The 22,596-nt window shown below is 43.7% G+C and overlaps 1 protein-coding gene across 2 annotated transcripts in view; it reads right to left on the bottom strand.

Moving 5' to 3' along the window:
* The window catches only part of DSCAM (DS cell adhesion molecule), a 518,766-nt gene that overhangs the window by 74,711 nt on the left and 421,459 nt on the right, over window positions 1-22,596 (bottom strand). For both annotated transcript variants that reach the window (XM_077293859.1, XM_077293860.1), the window contains exon 27: window positions 4,663-4,839. In XM_077293859.1, coding sequence (XP_077149974.1) covers window positions 4,663-4,839 — 177 coding nt within the window. The remainder of the gene's footprint in view (window positions 1-4,662; window positions 4,840-22,596) is intronic.

Here is a 22,596-nt window from a genome sequence, read left to right as displayed (position 1 = left end):
CCTAACAGACCGGACATTCAGCGTCTCCCACTCACACACCACCTCCTCACCTCGCCCCCTCTCTGTCGGAGTCCCACAAGGTTCAGTCCTAGGGCCCCTGCTCTTCTCCATTTACACCTTTGGCCTGGGACAGCTCATAGAATCTCATGGCTTTCAGTATCACCTCTATGCTGATGACACACAGATCTACATCTCTGGACCAGATATCACCTCCCTACTAACCAGAATCCCTCAATGTCTGTCCACTATTTCATCCTTCTTCTCCGCTAAATTTCTGAAACTAAACATGGACAAAACAGAATTCATCATCTTTCCCCCATCTCACGTGACCCCCCCAACGAACCTATCCATTACAGTAAATGGCTGCCCACTCTCCCCAGTCCCACAAGCTCGCTGCCTCGGGGTTATCCTTGACGCTGATCTCTCCTTCAAACCACATATCCAAGCCCTTTCCACTTCCTGCCGACTTCAACTCAAAAATATTGCACGAATCCGTTCATTCCTCAACCAAGAATCTGCAAAAACCCTAGTCCATGCCCTCATCATCTCTCGTCTTGACTACTGCAACCTCCTGCTCTGTGGCCTCCCCTCAAACACTCTCGCACCCCTCCAATCTATTCTAAACTCTGCTGCCCGACTAATCCACCTGTCCCCCCGCTATTCTCCGGCCTCTCCCCTCTGTCAATCCCTTCACTGGCTCCCCATTGCCCAGAGACTCCAGTACAAAACCCTAACCATGACGTACAAAGCCATCCACAACCTGTCTCCTCCATACATCTGTGACCTCATCTCCCGGTACTTTCCTACACGCAACCTCCGATCCTCACAAGATCTCATTCTCTACTCCCCTCTTATCTCCTCTTCCCACAATCGTATACAAGATTTCTCTCGCGTATCACCCCTACTCTGGAACCCTCTACCACAACACATCAGACTCTCGCCCACCATCGAAACCTTCAAAAAGAATCTGAAGACCCACCTCTTCCGACAAGCCTACAACCTGCAGTAACCACCGATCAACCAACCGCTGCACGATCAGCTCTATCCTCACCTACTGTATTCTCACCCATCCCTTGTAGATTGTGAGCCCTCGCGGGCAGGGTCCTCACTCCTCCTGTACCAGTTATGACTTGTATTGTTCAAGATTATTGTACTTGTTTTTATTATGTATACCCCTCCTCACTTGTAAAGCGCCATGGAATAAATGGCGCTATAACAATAAATAATAATAATAATAATAATCTGTGGAATAGTCGACCACAGGAGTCGGTCACAGCGTGAGCCGCTGATAGTTTCAGAAAGGATTAGATGAAGGGTTTTATTATTTATTATTTTTTTTTTTTAGAAGAAAAGAACATGAATCCGGTACTTATGTAAATGCATAAACCTCATGTTCTGAATGCGGATCTTGTCGATTTACCCTCAGGAGGGAAACACTGTGTTCTTTTAGGGCAGATTGGTTCACGCCTTTAGCTCTTCCTTATGTCCTTTCCTATTCCTCGGTTGAACATTGTGGCGATTTATCTTTTTTTTTTTACAACTGCACTATGTATAGATTAATGTTAATGTGACTCTCCGATCAGCAAAGGGGTCAGCAGAGCAGCACATATAGTAAAATAATAACCCATCTTGCAGACATTTATTTATTCTCGCCCTAAACCTGCCTCCGGGTTATTTGCTAACTTTTTCCTCCGTTGAGAAGTTGGATCATGGACTGTTTTTCCACTAAAAAGCCAAGGTTACGAACCATGGAAATGATTCAATTTAGAAGAATGATCATGCACAATGAGGCCATTAGCTCTTGGAGGGAGAAAAAGATAAAAGAGAGAGGGCTGCCGACGAGCGCTAGGTTCATTTTACAAGACTGTAAATAATATATGCAAGCTCGATAGAGATAACCTAAAAGTTTCTTTTCTGCCAGCAGTCCCCTTCAGGAAGGTATACGGTGACACTTTTGTACCTTTATACAGTACGCTGCATTATTAAAATCCCTCGCGCTTAGCACAATGCGGCGGGATGTTCGGTAATCTAAGTAACGTTCCGCTGGCGAACGTCCTGCATTATGGTCATCCTCAGCAAAAGATGCAAGCGATCGATAATATTCTGCCTGTATGATGAAAATAAATAAGTCTTTAGGGGGATTGCCCTATTTAACCTTAGAAATAGAAAAAAATGAGTATTTGGGAAAACAAACATAAAATGGGGTTTGGGTGTTTTTTTTTTGTGCGCTTTCCCAGTTGGAAACAAACATTGTGAAAACTTTTTTTTCCAAAAATGCTGTTGAATAGAACCATGAAGGCTCATAATTAGAGTTAGGCAAAAAGAGTGAGGCTGCCCCGGTTTTGTGTCCAGTCTGGTCTTCCGGGCCAGGACAGTCCTCACTTCTGGCCGGCATCCTGAGCATGTCTGGAGTATATCGGCCACATCATTACGTGTCAGGACCTAGTAAATGCTAGAGGCGCCTAGAGGATAGAAGTAACGACTGCCCTGATCTGGATACCATGGCGGACCAGACTGGGCGCCGGATGGGGGCGATGCGAATCTTCCACCCTGTATAATCCTAATACAGTGCCAACATACAGCTCTGTGACACTGGGCACATACATCGGGACTTGTAGGTAGAGTAACACCCTACTAGGCAAATAGGTCTCTTTGGCTTCATTAAGTTGATCATTTTTGGTTTCTATGAAGTTGGAAAAAGACTACAACTTATTATTTTCCACCTCTTGGCTGGGGGGCATTTAGAAGGATGTACCCACCAGCCAAGTGGGTTCAACTCCTTGAATTTGGGCAATACTCCTAGGAGCGGCATACAAAATGGCAAAATTCTCCTTCACGAAGATGTAAAACTGTCTGGCAGTGTGGATAGTAAACCAGGAGGTGCGCTCTGAGCTTCTGGCTCCAGTTACATCTATAATCTTACTTCGGTCACCTCCGTGCCTCTGGTCATTAATTTCTCATCTCTCTATGTGACCGACCACCATGACTCTGCCCTTTCGATAAGGTCCTCATCTCCACAAGTACTCCATCTTTGTAGCTGTACTGATCCGTGCTGAGGAATAACATACAGAAAACGGGATACGCAGCACAGATCATAGGGGTAGTGAAGTACAGCGTTACTTTCTGTACATACATTAACCCCTTGAAAGGAAGCTATTATACAAAAAATATTATTCAAAGAAGTTTCTGTGTTACATGGATAAAAAAGTATAAATAATAAGTGAATTTGCTCATCCATGCCTTCTATGGAGTTTTGCCCATCCACAACTAATGTAGGTGATCGGGTAGCCACTTGATTTTACATGTTAAGTATGTTAGTAATTACTACACTCGGATAGCACCACAATCCCTCTTTTTCCTTTTTTCTCTTCCCCTCTCCCCCTGCTGATAAAATTTGGTTTGTGGCTGCCACTAGAGGGAGCTCCGGAGCTTACCGCATACTGAATACACATTGAACTCGCTAATAACACTGTATGGAAACAGCTCCTCCTAGTGGTGGCTGCAGGGAACTAGAATTTTATCATTTAACCTTTTTTGGAACCTTACAGACTTTTTAAAATACTAAAAAGAAAAAACAATTTTTTAACAAATCCAGCCAAACCTTCCAAGTGAGGCGCATCCAGACTAAGACTTTCTTGTGATCTACAGTTCCCCTCACAGATCCTTCCTCATCTCTGTGTATTCCAGTTCATCTAGGACATTTACTTACAGTAAAGCCCCCCTACTCCAACCCCCTGAACTGCCATAGGATGCCCCAAACTGTACAGGAACAACCCCTTTCAGATCTGGACATGCTAGAATTTGCTGGGTGTGTGAGAAATTAGGAAGGTCCCAGAGAGAAGAGTCCTGCTCAGGCCATCGTCACCTTGCGCCTCTTTTCTCAAAGGGTCCATAGCAGCCACAATGTACCCCCTATACACCTTTAGATATGAGAAGGACCAGTTAACTATGCTTTATGGGAAGAAATGGAGAGGTTACACCAAGGTAGAAGGGTGGCAGAAATCATGAACACTTATTCATGTGGTTGTTTGGAGTCGAACTTGACTCGATGACACTTAATGGCAAATAATGGGCTGGAAGACAAGCTTGGCATTTACAATTCAACATTAACCTTTCTGGGCCTAAAATTAATCTTTAGCTACGGAACAATAAAGCAAAGGTCCTTTCACTCCAACCAGTTTCTTGAGCAAATAACCCTTAAAAGGGTCTTCATATCCCGAGGTGGTGCTCCGGAGGCCCGCCCAGTCTTTATGTCCCATCACATGGTGGTCTCATGTCCTACTACTGCCATCATGGCTTTCTAAATGGTAAAATAAGAAGTCCCAACATTTGCCCCTCATTGGTGTTTACATGCAAAATAAAGAGTGGGAGGGCCATTAGGGAAAGGAAGAGTTAACTACAGCTTCTTTTTTTTAGCATTTGTAGCTGTTTATAACTTTTATAAAGTTGTATGTCCCCTTTAAACTTTCTTGAATTTGCACCCTTTCCCCCCTAGACGATGTCTCATTTTATAAGCTGAAGATGTAAGGATCCGTGATCTAGCCTTGAACGACCGACTTTGCCCAAAGTGAAAGGGACCTAAAACAAGTCTGTGAGCCTAGAAAGCCAGTAGATTGTATAGCAAACATATGTTTTAAATGACGGGAGGAAAACTTAGGTTACCTCTCAGCCTCTTCAGCCTCTGTTCTCGTCTTCTACGCCTGACAATCAGCAGTAAAGCAAACAGGAGAAGGACGCCGATCAGGATACAGGAAATGGTCACCAGCATTTTTATCCCCTTGTTGGTGGATAGTCCTTCTTCACTGGACTCTATGGACTTTATGAGTGGGGGGATCGTACCTGTGAAGAGGGGCAAAATATTAGTAGGAGAAAATAAATGTTAGACAAGTCTTTAGGGCACTTGTGGTCCCCTGGTCAATGGAAGACAAGACTCATAATTGAGTAAACCCCTATGTCTTTCAGAAGCTCTCGTCTGTGGCAATCTAGTAGGATCTAGAACTTCTCTGGGTCCAAACAAGGAAACAAAATATGTTCAAAATGTATTGTTATATCACAGTAGTGTCCTACTACAGGTGATGGCATATCCCAGTAGTGTCCTACTATAGAAGGTGATGGCATATTGCAATGGTTTGCCATCACTTTCTGATCGGTGGAGGTCAGCACGGAGCAGTTAAAATGCCAGTGAGACTTCGGTCCTCTCGTCTTGAGGATTGGTCAACCTTATATTAGTCTGCTTGTGTACCGATTGTATTTGCAGCGGAGCTCCATAATCCAGGTGGTCTACATACCTCCCTGCCATGACAGACGGCCTCGCATCCCTCCTGACTGGGAATGCCATTTAGTTGTGACCAGGGAGGAACTGGACGTAGGGGATGACGGGGCGAAGTAAGGCACCTTCAGTTTGGGACTCTATGCCGATCCTACTGCTGAGTGGCATTTCTGATGGCACTGGTGTACAAGGACTGGTGGGTGTATAGGCACTGGAGAGGGAGAAAACAGCCAAATGCACCAGCACCGGCAACCCCTTCATCGTGACAAAGGGCAGCAATGTCTCCGGACCTGGTGAGCGCCTGGATTGGGGGTTTGTGAGGCTGAAGATATGGAAGTACTCAGAGAAGTCATGTCTGGGTGCTGTAACTTGTGATGTAGTTCAGTAACACCAGGGCATGTTCACACTGAGGGACAAGAATTGCACTATGATGAACGATGGCAATTCGTGGCAAAGCCATGAGCGTGGTTCCTGGCTCTGCAGCACATCCAAGATGCAGGAATGGACAGTAGATTTTTGGATATATGAGAAATGCCATATTTATGTGATAAAACATTGATCTAGCCACAACTTTTTTTTATGGCGCCTAATACTAGGATTACTTGAAGCTCAATCCAAGTAGTCCTCATCGATTCTGCACTGATCATGTGCCATACTTCAGCCAGTGATTGGCTGCAGAGGTCACCACTGGAGGATCAATGGCGGCGCTGGATCGGTGAGGATGACTGGATTGGCGGTGCTGGATTGGTGTGGATGACTGGATTGGCAGTGCTGGATCAGTGGGGATGAATGGATTGGCGGTGATGGGTCGGTGGGGATGACTGGATTGGTGGCACTGCATCAGCGGGGATGACTGGATTGGAAGTGATGAATTGGTGGGGAAGACTGTATTGGCGGTGCTGGATTGGTGTGGATGACTGGAGGCACTGGATCGGTGGGGATGACTGGATTGGAAGTGATGAATTGGTGGGGAAGACTGTATTGGCGGTGCTGGATAGGTGTGGATGATTGGATTGGTGGCACTGGATCGGTGGGGATGACTGGATTGGAAGTGATGGATTGATGGGGATGACAGGATTGGTGGTGCTGGATCAGTGGGGATGATTGGATTTGCAGTGCTGGATAGGTGGAGATGACTGATTACTTTATAATAGTCTTGGCCAAGTTTCTTACCATGCTGAAGAATGAGAATTTGTGTCACTGAATAGAAATATCCAATGATTGTACATACTGTACAATGCAGAGAATCCTGATATATCATTATAAACCCAGTGCTAGGATGGTGTTGGGCATTCAGATGGTGAACTCTGATTCTTAGTTTCTATAAGGATCCTATTTTTTTTTATTATTCACATCTAGAAATATTCAAAGTTACACTGAGAAGAAGAAAACTTTTTTGTTAAGGAATTTTCTTTTCTTGATTGTAAAAATGCAAAATGTTGCCAAGAAGTGAAGTTCAGGCCGACTGGGGTATAATTTGCTGAATGGTCCTACTTAATGGAACGTCTTGTGGCGGTGATGATAAATGAGTCAATAAGGACGTGTCTGATAAGCGGCGAGCACAGACACTGCACCAGGTAGCCGCCGCTACATGCAGCCGACTAGTAAATCAATCTGAAGTTCATTCCAGACCAGACGCCAGTAAATGACTAATCTGTCCTCACACAGATAGAAGCAGAGGGACACCCCCTGCCCAAAAATAGCTTTTATGATATTGATAACGAGAAAAGAACAAATTGCAAAAAGAGTGCTGCAATAAAAGTGCATGTTCACAATCTGGCGGTGGGTTACGATAGTCCACGGATTTTAGAATCACAGTTTGTAGGTCTGCTGGCTGTGGGAACAGAAGATCGAGAAATACCCCTTTAAAAATGAATGCAGCAGTGGGGGATGATTTTGCATGATTTCCTCCTGTGAAGCCTAAGAGATAACGGAGAGCCAAGCCATTATATGACTTGTATCCTGCATTTTTCAACAGTTTTCCCCTCTGCTAGCTCTGATTTTCAGTTGTCTCTCAGCTGGTGGGTGCAGACTAGCTGCTATGATGTCTTCGATACACAGATGAGGGATTCCTGCTCTCCTGTCTCTATGTAGTGAATGTTCAGGAGCAACAGGATGATATAGGACAATATACAGCAGTATTGAGCAATGTACAGTTGTGCTCAAAAGTTTACATACCCCGGCAGAAATTTTGCTTTCTTGGCCTTTGTTTTAGAGAGAATATGAATGATAACACCAAAATGTTTTCTCCACTCATGGATAGTGGTTGGGTGAAGCTATTTACTGTCAAACTACTGTGTTTTCTCTTTTTAAGTCAGAATGACAACCTAAAACATCCAAATGACCGTGATCAAAAGCTCACATACCCCATTTCTTAATACCGTGTATTGCCCCCTCTAAAATCAATGACAGATTGAAGTCTTTTGTGGTAGTTGTGGACGAGGTTCTTTATTTTCTCAGATGGTAAAGCTGTCCACTCTTCTTGGGAAAAAGCCTCCAGTTCCTGTAAATTCCTGGGCTGTCTAGCATGAACTGCGCGCTTGAGGTCTCCCTAGAGCGGCTCAATGATATTGAGGTCAGGAGACTGAGATGGCCACTCCAGAACCTTCACTTTGTTCTGCTGTAGCCAATGACAGGTCGACTTGACCTTGTGTTTTGGATCTTTGTTATGTTAGAATGTCCAAGTACGTCCCATGTGCAGCTTCCGGGCTGATGATTGCAAATTTGCCTCCAGTATTTGCTGATAACGTGCTGCATTCATCTTTCCTTCAACTTTGACCAAGTTTCCTGTGCCTTTGTAGCTCACACATCCCCAAAACATCAGCGATACACCTCAGTGCTTTACGGTAGGTATGGTGTTCCTTTCATCATAGGCCTTGTTGACCTCTCTCTCCAAATGTAATGTTTATAGTTGTTGCCAAAAAGTTCCATTATGGTCTCATCACTCCAAATTACCATGTTCCAGAAGTTTTGAGGCTTGTCTCTGTGCTGTTTTGCGTATTGTAGGTGAGATACTTTGTGGCATTTGCGCAGTAATGGCTTTCTTCTGGTGACTCGACCATGCAGCCCATTTTTCTTCAAGTGCCTCCTTATTGTGCATCTTGAAACAGCCACACCGCTAGTTTTCAGAGAGTCCTGTATTTCAGCTGATGTTATTTGTGGGTTTTTCTTTGCATCCCGAACAATTTTCCTGGCAGTTGTGGACGACATTTCTGTTGGTCTACCTGACCATGGTTTTGTTTTTAATGAGCCCCTAATTTTCCATTTGTTAATCACAGTTTGAACACTGCTGACTGGCGTCATCAATTCCTTGGATATCTTTTTTGTATCCCTTTCCTGTTTTATACAGTTCAACTACCTCTTCCCGTAGATCCGCTGACAATTCTTTTGCTTTCCCCATGAGTCACAATCCAGAAATGTCAGTGGCTGGATGAAAGATGCAAGAGTCTGTCTGGATCCCAGAAACACACTCAGCTTTTATGCACACACTGATTACAAGCAAACAGGTCGCAGGTAAGGATGTTACCTTTAGCAGCCATTCACACCCATTTGTGTCAACTTCTGTGCATGTTATCAGGCCAAAATGTGAACTTTTGGGTTGTCATTATGATTTAAAAACAGAAAACACAGTAGTTTGACAATAAATGGCTTCACCCAACCACTAGCCATGAGTGGAGAAAAAGTTTTGGTGTTATCCTTCATATTCTCCGGAAAAAGGCCAAGAAAGCAAAAATTCTGCCGGGGTATGTAAACTTTAGAGCACAACTGTAGATGTGAATCTTCTCTAGGGTGATATACAACACTTAATAAAAAGAAGAACAATCTGTTTGTTTCAGTCTGCTCTACCCTCACCTCTCCTTAGACAGCCACAGGCAGCTGTAAATTGATCCCTCAGTGAGCTTGCCGTTTTGACAAAGTCAGATTTTTAGAGTGAATAACGAGCTCGGGCAGGGAGGGGGGATTGTTAAAAATGTTTCATAAGAGGAGAAAGAAGAAGGCATTTCTGATAAGATATATGATATACAAATCTTCATATGGACACTTTCGGCTACTGATTTATGCAAAAGTTGATGAAATGGTAAGGACCATTTAAAGGGAACCTGTATCCATGGTTTTCCCATATAATCTATGGCCAACCACCTTTCAGCCCCATGTGACAGCATTTTAAAATGCTGTATATATGACCCCAATTCGCCCTGCAAGGGAAAACAGACCTTTTAATGTACTCACCTACAGGGCTGTCCTGTCCTGTCCGATGGGTGCCTCCTCTATTCTTGTGATGTCATCCTCCTTCTGTACTTCATGTGGATGATGTGTCCTACGTCATTCACACAGTGTCGCCCTTTGCGCTCCTGCGCAGGCGCATTTCTATCCTACCTGTCATCCACATGAAGCAGAGAAGGAGGACGACCTCGCGAGAAAGGGTGTCGGATCAAGACCAGAGGAGCCCATCGGACAGGACTGCCCCGTGGGTGAGTATAATAAAAGGTGTTTTGTTTTACTTACAGGGCGAATCTGTGCAGTATACAAGACATCGCTGTGATAGCTGTGCTATAATGAAGGTTCAAAGTGACAGGAAGAAAAGTTGTGGAAACAAATGAGGAGCGGAGGCGCTTTCCCACCCACACTGGGTGACTTCTCTACTATTACATTCTTATAACAGATTTAGTAGTAACTAATAGCATACAAGTCCACACCTGCTTCCCCATTGGCAATATGAGATAATAAAAGTGTAATAAAATAAATTCCTGAACCAGAAGGTGGTGTCTGAAAATGCAAACCCAGAGCTAAAAACAAACCAGCAGAATGGTGACTGGGTGGTTCCTAAAAATTAGTACATTTCCGTTGAAGCCATGCATAGGGACCTGCTAACTTTATAGGTAGTTTTACTTTTTGCTCTTTTTCACTTCTATTTTCCCTGTGTAGCTTTTTGGCGCTGGCACTGTGTCGCCAGATCAGGGAGAGTCATGGCTCAGCAGCTGGCACCATCTGTGTCTGAATCGCGCCAGCACATAAAGGATGATAAGTAGAAGTTATTTGGCAGAATAAACAATGGGCATCGAGGATTGTAGCCGGCTCTAATTAGTTTATTGGATAAAATCTGCCTTGCAGACAATGATAACGGGGCCAAGCCGCAAAGATGGAAATGAGCAGAGGGAGACGCTTTTCTACCATGTGTAGGACCCTCATAGATGGAGGAAGCAGGGGATATCACACGTAGCTGCCGCCTGTCCTGGTCCACGTATAATACCTATGATGGCAATACCCGTCAGGAGGACATCATTACTGATCAACTAATAGCTGAAAGGACAGATATGGTTTACATTCACTGTCAACAAGCAGAGTTATAAATGCACAACAGAAAGGAAAGGTGCTGAATGGAAAATGGCAATCCTTTCTACAGGATGAGGGATAAATACATGCATGGTGGTGGTCTAACTATGGGATCCCCACCAAACACAAGAGCAGTGGTCCGGGAATGGGGAATGGAGTGGTGGTCGAACATACGCAATACCATGGAGCAGTGGGAATGGAGCGGTGGTCGAACATACGCAATACCAAGGAGCAGTGGGAATGGAGCGGTGGTCGAACATACGCAATACCAAGGAGCAGTGGGAATGGAGCGGTGGTCGAACATACGCAATACCAAGGAGCAGTGGGAATGGAGCGGTGGATACAGATACACATAACCATGGAGCAGAGGGAAGGGAATGTGGGGTCACACGTGCACTTCCATGGAGGAGAGTGAGGAGAGCTGAAGTCACACATATCCACCCCCATGGAGAGTAGGGAATGAAGCGGTGTGGGGTCACACATGCCCACTACCTCTCCTATACACACAGGGGGAAGAGAGCGGAGGACACACATGCGCACTACTACTCCTATAGAAGAGGTGAATGGAGCACTGTTGTTCCATTTGCACAGAACTTTGGCACTTTATTCTGTGGATCAGTGATAAATGTTGCCTGTTGGACCATCCCTTTAAGATGCCCATACACTTTACATAGCTGTTCACTAAATACTTCTCTGACAGCTCACAAAAACTTCAAACACTTACATTGTTGCTCAGCTTGGTGGAGCTTGTATGTGTTTTCAATGGGGAGAAGGTAAAAGGCTGCTGACAGGCACATATGGCAACAACTTATCTACAGCAGGCACAAGGATTGGACATGATGAAATTTGATATGCCCGATCCTAGTGTGGCGCCCCAGGGTCCTGGTCATCACAGTAGCAATGCTTTCCTCACGGAGAGAGTGATGTTACGTTTGGAAGCAATGAAGGATATCTTTTATCAGGTAACCACCATGCATACAACATGTTCACACTCCAGACCAGAGGGGGGAGATCTAAGCCTAGTTTAGGGTGAACTCCCGTATAAATACATTCTGATCTGGAGGGAAAGGAGTTCAGTTCAGTTCAGTTCATAAAGTGAGAGACAGAAGAGAGCAGACCGACAGAGTGTCAGAAGGTCTGAAGGGGCCGTGTAGTCTGAAGCACTACAGCTCCTGGAAAGAGACACACAGAAAGCCGAACACTGTTCAGTGAGCGTGAAGGAGAGCGAAGCACAGGAGAGTGACATCAGAGGAGACCAGCTAAGAGAAGGCTTCCTTCTTCTGAGGCGCAGATAACTGGCAGGACAGCTGAACTGCAAGTTACCTGTCCACCACACACACCTGAGACACAGTAACACATAGAGCCTGGGGCATGCTAGGGTCCCTGTAAAAAGGCTTGAGTTACCGGTCATGTCCTATCCTATATGGGGCACAGAGAGAAGAACTGTGAGGACCTTATCTGAAGCCATAGGCAGTAAGGGACTACAACACCACCACATTAGAGGAAGGCTTTTAACTCCACCTGGTAAAGGGGACTCGCTTCCAAGCCGGCCGGACCCTGCCTGTACCTGTGATCTGGTGCCCTGGACTGTGGCTGCCTGAAGTCTTCAGTAAACCAGGTAAAGAGACTGATAACCTGTGTCCTTGTTCTTTACTGAAACATTCACCATCTTCCATCTACACACTGGGAGCCCTGGGGATACCCTTCACCTGTGGGAAGTTATACCATCTAGCTGCCATAACATCACCCCAGCGGACCCCTTAAAGCAGCGTCGGTCCACACTGACCGAATACCACAGGTGGAGTCACGAACATAAACTCTATTCACCAAATCCCTTTTAAAGACTTTCCCTTTTTACACGGGCGCCCAGGGCCAGGGACTGGGTCGCTGCCACCGTGACATCCCCCTGTGAACACCGGACCCGGGTACCCCACGGCCCTGGCGGGCGACTCACTTCTCTCCACTGACATCTGCAGTTGGCAGATAATCTCAAGGTCCTTAAACATGTTAGTTGGTCTGACTTTCGGTTATTGTCTACAGACGGACACCTCTAGAAGCCGTCGGCACCTAATCCACATATCAGCTGTCTGGGGGTTGGGCTGGTATATATATAAATATATATATATATATATATATATATATATATGTGTCTGTCACATGTTCACTGATGCCCCTTTTAGGCACATCTTACTTGATAAAGACCCCTTGGACTGTCACAGACGCTCATGACAGGGCTCTGGGATGAACGATAGACACGGGCTCCACCATAATTCACCACCCGATCATCGTAAGAACGCTGGGTGCATGCACAATCCAAATCTGCTCCTGATTACAAGGATTTACTACTGTCCAAGTGTCTGGAGAGAAATGTACTGCACTACCACCGCAGGACGTCAGCGCCTAATTATCCCTCTTATGTGATGCAGCACTAATGTCGCATCCAGAATCACAGGCCATTTCCAAGTAACTCCCAGGACTCAAAGGAGGAAGAATCTCCTCCAAATGTCAACTTTGTTTTAATTATTTACATCAATGGGAACGGGAAACTGAACCTCAGAAAAATCAGACATTTATTCTCTAAGTATGCAAATTTTGGCAAATGTCCTCTGGTCACATCCAGAGCTGCATTCAAAATTCTGCTCCGTGACAAATGGAATGGAAGAGACACTCTGAGTACCTGATGTCCTGAGAGTACCTGATGTACAGCACAATACTACCCCCTTCCTTATATCCAGAGAATAGTATAGAGTAATAGTGGCCCCCCTTATCTCCAGAGAATAGTATAGAGTAATAGTGGCCCCCCTTATCTCCAGAGAATAGTATAGAGTAATAGTGGCCCCCCTTATCTCCAGAGAATAGTATAGAGTAATAGTGGCCCCTTATCTCCAGAGAATAGTATAGAGTAATAGTGGCCCCCTTATCTCCAGAGAATAGTATAGAGTAATAGTGGCCCCCTTATCTCCAGAGAATAGTATAGAGTAATAGTGGCCCCCTTATCTCCAGAGAATAGTATAGAGTAATAGTGGCCCCCCTTATCGCCAGAGAATAGTATAGAGTAATAGTGGCCCCCCTTATCTCCAGAGAATAGTATAGAGCAATAGTGACCCCTTATCTCCAGAGAATAGTATAGAGTAATAGTGGCCCCCCTTATCTCCAGAGAATAGTATAGAATAATAGTGGCCCCCCTTATCTCCAGAGAATAGTATAGAGTAATAGTGGCCCCCATTATCTCCAGAGAATAGTATAGAGTAATAGTGGCCCCCCTTATCGCCAGAGAATAGTATAGAGTAATAGTGGCCCCCCTTATCTCCAGAGAATAGTATAGAGTAATAGTGACCCCTTATCTCCAGAGAATAGTATAGAGTAATAGTGACCCCCTTATCTCCAGAGAATAGTATAGAGCAATAGTGACCCCTTATCTCCAGAGAATAGTATAGAGTAATAGTGACCCCCCCCCCTTATCTCCAGAGAATAGTAAAGAGTAACAGTGGCCCCCTTATCTCCAGAAAATAGTATAGAGTAATAGTGGCCCCCTTATCTCCAGAGAATAGTCTAGAGTAATAGTGGCCCCCTTATCTCCAGAGAATAGTATAGAGTAATAGTGCCCCCCTTATCTCCAGAGAATAGTATAGAGTAATAGTGGCCCCCTTATCTCCAGAGAATAGTCTAGAGTAATAGTGGCCCCCTTATCTCCAGAGAATAGTATAGAGTAATAGTGCCCCCCTTATCTCCAGAGAATAGTATAGAGTAATAGTGACCCCCCCCCCCCCTTATCTCCAGAGAATAGTAAAGAGTAACAGTGGCCCCCTTATCTCCAGAGAATAGTATAGAGTAATAGTGGCCCCCCTTATCTCCAGAGAATAGTATAGAGTAATAATGGCCCCCTTATCTCCAGAGAATAGTCTAGAGTAATAGTGGCCCCCTTATCTCCAGAGAATAGTATAGAGTAATAGTGGCCCCCTTATCTCCAGAGAATAGTCTAGAGTAATAGTGGCCCCCTTATCTCCAGAGAATAGTATAGAGTAATAGTGGCCCCCTTATCTCCAGAGAATAGTATAGAGTAATAGTGGCCCCCTTATCTCCAGAGAATAGTATAGAGCAATAGTGGACCCCCTTATATCCAGAGAATAGTATAGAGTAATAGTGGCCCCCCTTATATCCAGAGAATAGTATAGAATAATAGTGGCCCCCTTTATCTCCAGAGAATAGTATAGAGTAACAGTGACCCCTTATCTCCAGAGAATAGTATAGAGTAATAGTGGCCCCCCTTATCTCCAGAGAATAGTATAGAGTAATAGTGACCCCCCCTTATCTCCAGAGAATAGTATAGAGTAATAGTGGCCCCCCTTATCTCCAGAGAATAGTATAGAATAATAGTGGCCCCCCTTATCTCCAGAGAATAGTATACAGTAATAGTGACCCCTTATCTCCAGAGAATAGTATAGAGTAATAGTGGCCCCCTTTATCTCCAGAGAATAGTATAGAGTAATAGTGGCCCCCTTATCTCCAGAGAATAGTATAGAGTAATAGTGGCCCCCCTTATCTCCAGAGAATAGTATAGAGTAATAGTGACCCCCCTTATCTCCAGAGAATAGTATAGAGTAATAGTGGCCCCCTTATCTCCAGAGAATAGTATAGAGTAATAGTGGCCCCTTATCTCCAGAGAATAGTATAGAGTAATAGTGGCCCCCCTTATCTCCAGAGAATAGTATAGAGTAATAGTGGCCCCCTTATCTCCAGAGAATAGTATAGAGTAATAGTGACCCCTTATCTCCAGAGAATAGTATAGAGTAATAGTGACCCCTTATCTCCAGAGAATAGTATAGAGTAATAGTGACCCCTTATCTCCAGAGAATAGTATAGAGTAATAGTGACCCCTTATCTCCAGAGAATAGTATAGAGTAATAGTGACCCCCCTTATATCCAGAGAATAGTATAGAGTAATAGTGACCCCCCCTTATCTCCAGAGAATAGTATAGAGTAATAGTGGTCCCCCTTATCTCCAGAGAATAGTATAGAGTAATAGTGACCCCCCCTTATCTCCAGAGAATAGTATAGAGCAATAGTGACCCCTTATCTCCAGAGAATAGTATAGAGCAATAGTGACCCCTTATCTCCAGAGAATAGTATAGAGTAATAGTGGCCCCCCTTATCTCCAGAGAATAGTATAGAGTAATAGTGGCCCCCTTATCTCCAGAGAATAGTATAGAGTAATAGTGACCCCTTATCTCCAGAGAATAGTATAGAGTAATAGTGACCCCCTTATCTCCAGAGAATAGTATAGAGTAATAGTGACCCCCCCTTATCTCCAGAGAATAGTATAGAGTAATAGTGGCCCCCCTTATATCCAGAGAATAGTATACAGTAATAGTGGCCCCCTTATCTCCAGAGAATAGTATAGAGCAATAGTGGACCCCCTTATATCCAGAGAATAGTATAGAGTAATAGTGGCCCCCCTTATATCCAGAGAATAGTATAGAATAATAGTGGCCCCCTTTATCTCCAGAGAATAGTATAGAGAAATAGTGACCCCCTTATCTCCAGAGAATAGTATAGAGTAATAGTGACCCCCCTTATCTCCAGAGAATAGTATAGAGTAATAGTGGCCCCCCTTATCTCCAGAGAATAGTATAGAGTAATAGTGGCCCCCCTTATATCCAGAGAATAGTATAGAGTAATAGTGGCCCCCCTTATCTCCAGAGAATAGTATAGAGTAATAGTGGCCCCCTTATCTCCAGAGAATAGTATAGAGCAATAGTGGCCCCCTTATCTCCAGAGAATAGTATAGAGTAATAGTGGCCCCCCTTATCTCCAGAGAATAGTATAGAGTAATAGTGGCCCCCCTTATATCCAGAGAATAGTATAGAGTAATAGTGGCCCCCCTTATCTCCAGAGAATAGTATAGAGTAATAGTGGCCCCCTTATCTCCAGAGAATAGTATAGAGCAATAGTGGCCCCCTTATCTCCAGAGAATAGTATAGAGTAATAGTGCCCCCCTTATCTCCAGAGAATAGTATAGAGTAATAGTGGCCCCTTATCTCCAGAGAATAGTATAGAGTAATAGTGGCCCCTTATCTCCAGAGAATAGTATAGAGCAATAGTGACCCCTTATCTCTAGAGAATAGTATAGAGCAATAGTGACCCCTTATCTCCAGAGAATAGTATAGAGTAATAGTGGCCCCTTATCTCCAGAGAATAGTATAGAGCAATAGTGACCCCTTATCTCTAGAGAATAGTATAGAGCAATAGTGACCCCTTATCTCCAGAGAATAGTATAGAGTAATAGTGTCGCCGCTTATCTCCAGAGAATAGTATAGAGTAATAGTGGCCGCTTATCTCCAGAGAATAGTATAGAGTAATAGTGGCCCCTTATCTCCAGAGAATAGTATAGAGTAATAGTGACCCCCCTTATCTCCAGAGAATAGTATAGAGTAATAGTGGCCCCCCTTATCTCCAGAGAATAGTATAGAGTAATAGTGGCCCCCCTTATCTCCAGAGAATAGTATAGAGTAATAGTGGCCCCCCTTATCTCCAGAGAATAGTATAGAGTAATAGTGACCCCCCTTATCTCCAGAGAATAGTATAGAGTAATAGTGCCCCCCCCCTTATCTCCAGAGAATAGTATAGAGTAATAGTGACCCCTTATCTCCAGAGAATAGTATAGAGTAATAGTGGCCCCCTTATCTCCAGGGAATAGTATAGAGTAATAGTGACCCCTTATCTCCAGAGAATAGTATAGAGTAATAGTGGCCCCCCTTATCTCCAGAGAATAGTATAGAGTAATAGTGACCCCCTTATCTCCAGAGAATAGTATAGAGTAATAGTGTACCCCCTATCTCCAGAGAATAGTATAGAGTAATAGTGACCCCCCTTATCTCCAGAGAATAGTATAGAGTAATAGTGGCCCCTTATCTCCAGAGAATAGTATAGAGTAATAGTGACCCCTTATCTCCAGAGAATAGTATAGAGTAATAGTGGCCCCCCTTATCTCCAGAGAATAGTATAGAGTAATAGTGGCCCCCCTTATCTCCAGAGAATAGTATAGAGTAATAGTGACCCCCCTTATCTCCAGAGAATAGTATAGAGTAATAGTGCCCCCCCCCCCTTATCTCCAGAGAATAGTATAGAGTAATAGTGGCCCCCTTATCTCCAGAGAATAGTATAGAGTAATAGTGCCCCCCTTATCTCCAGAGAATAGTATAGAGTAATAGTGACCCCTTATCTCCAGAGAATAGTATAGAGTAATAGTGCCCCCCTTATCTCCAGAGAATAGTATAGAGTAATAGTGACCCCTTATCTCCAGAGAATAGTATAGAGTAATAGTGCCCCCCTTATCTCCAGAGAATAGTATAGAGTAATAGTGACCCCTTATCTCCAGAGAATAGTATAGAGTAATAGTGACCCCTTATCTCCAGAGAATAGTATAGAGTAATAGTGACCCCCCTTATCTCCAGAGAATAGTATAGAGCAATAGTGACCCCTTATCTCCAGAGAATAGTATAGAGTAATAGTGGCCCCCTTATCTCCAGAGAATAGTATAGAGTAATAGTGGCCCCCTTTATCTCCAGAGAATAGTATAGAGTAATAGTGACCCCCTTATCTCCAGAGAATAGTATAGAATAATAGTGGCCCCCTTTATCTCCAGAGAATAGTATAGAGTAATAGTGACCCCCTTATCTCCAGAGAATAGTATAGAATAATAGTGGCCCCCTTTATCTCCAGAGAATAGTATAGAGTAATAGTGGCCCCCCCTTATCTCCAGAGAATAGTATAGAGTAATAGTGGCCCCCCTTATATCCAGAGAATAGTATAGAGTAATAGTGACCCTTTATCTCCAGAGAATAGTATAGAGTAATAGTGGCCCCCCTTATCTCCAGAGAATAGTATAGAGTAATAGTGGCCCCCCTTATATCCAGAGAATAGTATAGAGCAATAGTGGCCCCCTTATCTCCAGAGAATAGTATAGAGTAATAGTGACCCCCCTTATCTCCAGAGAATAGTATAGAGCAATAGTGACCCCTTATCTCCAGAGAATAGTATAGAGTAATAGTGGCCCCCTTATCTCCAGAGAATAGTATAGAGCAATAGTGGCCCCCTTATCTCCAGAGAATAGTATAGAGTAATAGTGACCCCCCTTATCTCCAGAGAATAGTATAGAGCAATAGTGACCCCTTATCTCTAGAGAATAGTATAGAGCAATAGTGGCCCCCCTTATCTCCAGAGAATAGTATAGAGTAATAGTGGCCCCCTTATCTCCAGAGAATAGTATAGAGTAATAGTGGCCCCCCTTATCGCCAGAGAATAGTATAGAGTAATAGTGGCCCCCCTTATCTCCAGAGAATAGTATAGAGCAATAGTGACCCCTTATCTCCAGAGAATAGTATAGAGTAATAGTGGCCCCCCTTATCTCCAGAGAATAGTATAGAATAATAGTGGCCCCCCTTATCTCCAGAGAATAGTATAGAGTAATAGTGGCCCCCATTATCTCCAGAGAATAGTATAGAGTAATAGTGGCCCCCCTTATCGCCAGAGAATAGTATAGAGTAATAGTGGCCCCCCTTATCTCCAGAGAATAGTATAGAGTAATAGTGACCCCTTATCTCCAGAGAATAGTATAGAGTAATAGTGACCCCCTTATCTCCAGAGAATAGTATAGAGCAATAGTGACCCCTTATCTCCAGAGAATAGTATAGAGTAATAGTGACCCCCCCCCCTTATCTCCAGAGAATAGTAAAGAGTAACAGTGGCCCCCTTATCTCCAGAAAATAGTATAGAGTAATAGTGGCCCCCTTATCTCCAGAGAATAGTCTAGAGTAATAGTGGCCCCCTTATCTCCAGAGAATAGTATAGAGTAATAGTGCCCCCCTTATCTCCAGAGAATAGTATAGAGTAATAGTGGCCCCCTTATCTCCAGAGAATAGTCTAGAGTAATAGTGGCCCCCTTATCTCCAGAGAATAGTATAGAGTAATAGTGCCCCCCTTATCTCCAGAGAATAGTATAGAGTAATAGTGACCCCCCCCCCCTTATCTCCAGAGAATAGTAAAGAGTAACAGTGGCCCCCTTATCTCCAGAGAATAGTATAGAGTAATAGTGGCCCCCCTTATCTCCAGAGAATAGTATAGAGTAATAATGGCCCCCTTATCTCCAGAGAATAGTCTAGAGTAATAGTGGCCCCCTTATCTCCAGAGAATAGTATAGAGTAATAGTGGCCCCCTTATCTCCAGAGAATAGTCTAGAGTAATAGTGGCCCCCTTATCTCCAGAGAATAGTATAGAGTAATAGTGGCCCCCTTATCTCCAGAGAATAGTATAGAGTAATAGTGGCCCCCTTATCTCCAGAGAATAGTATAGAGCAATAGTGGACCCCCTTATATCCAGAGAATAGTATAGAGTAATAGTGGCCCCCCTTATATCCAGAGAATAGTATAGAATAATAGTGGCCCCCTTTATCTCCAGAGAATAGTATAGAGTAACAGTGACCCCTTATCTCCAGAGAATAGTATAGAGTAATAGTGGCCCCCCTTATCTCCAGAGAATAGTATAGAGTAATAGTGACCCCCCCTTATCTCCAGAGAATAGTATAGAGTAATAGTGGCCCCCCTTATCTCCAGAGAATAGTATAGAATAATAGTGGCCCCCCTTATCTCCAGAGAATAGTATACAGTAATAGTGACCCCTTATCTCCAGAGAATAGTATAGAGTAATAGTGGCCCCCTTTATCTCCAGAGAATAGTATAGAGTAATAGTGGCCCCCTTATCTCCAGAGAATAGTATAGAGTAATAGTGGCCCCCCTTATCTCCAGAGAATAGTATAGAGTAATAGTGACCCCCCTTATCTCCAGAGAATAGTATAGAGTAATAGTGGCCCCCTTATCTCCAGAGAATAGTATAGAGTAATAGTGGCCCCTTATCTCCAGAGAATAGTATAGAGTAATAGTGGCCCCCCTTATCTCCAGAGAATAGTATAGAGTAATAGTGGCCCCCTTATCTCCAGAGAATAGTATAGAGTAATAGTGACCCCTTATCTCCAGAGAATAGTATAGAGTAATAGTGACCCCTTATCTCCAGAGAATAGTATAGAGTAATAGTGACCCCCCTTATCTCCAGAGAATAGTATAGAGTAATAGTGACCCCTTATCTCCAGAGAATAGTATAGAGTAATAGTGACCCCCCTTATATCCAGAGAATAGTATAGAGTAATAGTGACCCCCCCTTATCTCCAGAGAATAGTATAGAGTAATAGTGGTCCCCCTTATCTCCAGAGAATAGTATAGAGTAATAGTGACCCCCCCTTATCTCCAGAGAATAGTATAGAGCAATAGTGACCCCTTATCTCCAGAGAATAGTATAGAGCAATAGTGACCCCTTATCTCCAGAGAATAGTATAGAGTAATAGTGGCCCCCCTTATCTCCAGAGAATAGTATAGAGTAATAGTGGCCCCCTTATCTCCAGAGAATAGTATAGAGTAATAGTGACCCCTTATCTCCAGAGAATAGTATAGAGTAATAGTGACCCCCTTATCTCCAGAGAATAGTATAGAGTAATAGTGACCCCCCCTTATCTCCAGAGAATAGTATAGAGTAATAGTGGCCCCCCTTATATCCAGAGAATAGTATACAGTAATAGTGGCCCCCTTATCTCCAGAGAATAGTATAGAGCAATAGTGGACCCCCTTATATCCAGAGAATAGTATAGAGTAATAGTGGCCCCCCTTATATCCAGAGAATAGTATAGAATAATAGTGGCCCCCTTTATCTCCAGAGAATAGTATAGAGAAATAGTGACCCCCTTATCTCCAGAGAATAGTATAGAGTAATAGTGACCCCCCTTATCTCCAGAGAATAGTATAGAGTAATAGTGGCCCCCCTTATCTCCAGAGAATAGTATAGAGTAATAGTGGCCCCCCTTATATCCAGAGAATAGTATAGAGTAATAGTGGCCCCCCTTATCTCCAGAGAATAGTATAGAGTAATAGTGGCCCCCTTATCTCCAGAGAATAGTATAGAGCAATAGTGGCCCCCTTATCTCCAGAGAATAGTATAGAGTAATAGTGGCCCCCCTTATCTCCAGAGAATAGTATAGAGTAATAGTGGCCCCCCTTATATCCAGAGAATAGTATAGAGTAATAGTGGCCCCCCTTATCTCCAGAGAATAGTATAGAGTAATAGTGGCCCCCTTATCTCCAGAGAATAGTATAGAGCAATAGTGGCCCCCTTATCTCCAGAGAATAGTATAGAGTAATAGTGCCCCCCTTATCTCCAGAGAATAGTATAGAGTAATAGTGGCCCCTTATCTCCAGAGAATAGTATAGAGTAATAGTGGCCCCTTATCTCCAGAGAATAGTATAGAGCAATAGTGACCCCTTATCTCTAGAGAATAGTATAGAGCAATAGTGACCCCTTATCTCCAGAGAATAGTATAGAGTAATAGTGGCCCCTTATCTCCAGAGAATAGTATAGAGCAATAGTGACCCCTTATCTCTAGAGAATAGTATAGAGCAATAGTGACCCCTTATCTCCAGAGAATAGTATAGAGTAATAGTGTCGCCGCTTATCTCCAGAGAATAGTATAGAGTAATAGTGGCCGCTTATCTCCAGAGAATAGTATAGAGTAATAGTGGCCCCTTATCTCCAGAGAATAGTATAGAGTAATAGTGACCCCCCTTATCTCCAGAGAATAGTATAGAGTAATAGTGGCCCCCCTTATCTCCAGAGAATAGTATAGAGTAATAGTGGCCCCCCTTATCTCCAGAGAATAGTATAGAGTAATAGTGGCCCCCCTTATCTCCAGAGAATAGTATAGAGTAATAGTGACCCCCCTTATCTCCAGAGAATAGTATAGAGTAATAGTGCCCCCCCCCTTATCTCCAGAGAATAGTATAGAGTAATAGTGACCCCTTATCTCCAGAGAATAGTATAGAGTAATAGTGGCCCCCTTATCTCCAGGGAATAGTATAGAGTAATAGTGACCCCTTATCTCCAGAGAATAGTAT

This window comes from Ranitomeya variabilis, chromosome 3 (genome assembly GCF_051348905.1).
Source record: "Ranitomeya variabilis isolate aRanVar5 chromosome 3, aRanVar5.hap1, whole genome shotgun sequence".
Classification (NCBI taxonomy): Eukaryota; Metazoa; Chordata; class Amphibia; order Anura; family Dendrobatidae; genus Ranitomeya; species Ranitomeya variabilis.
Note: the sequence above shows the minus strand (reverse complement) of the source record. Positions and strands in the feature narration are given on the sequence as shown.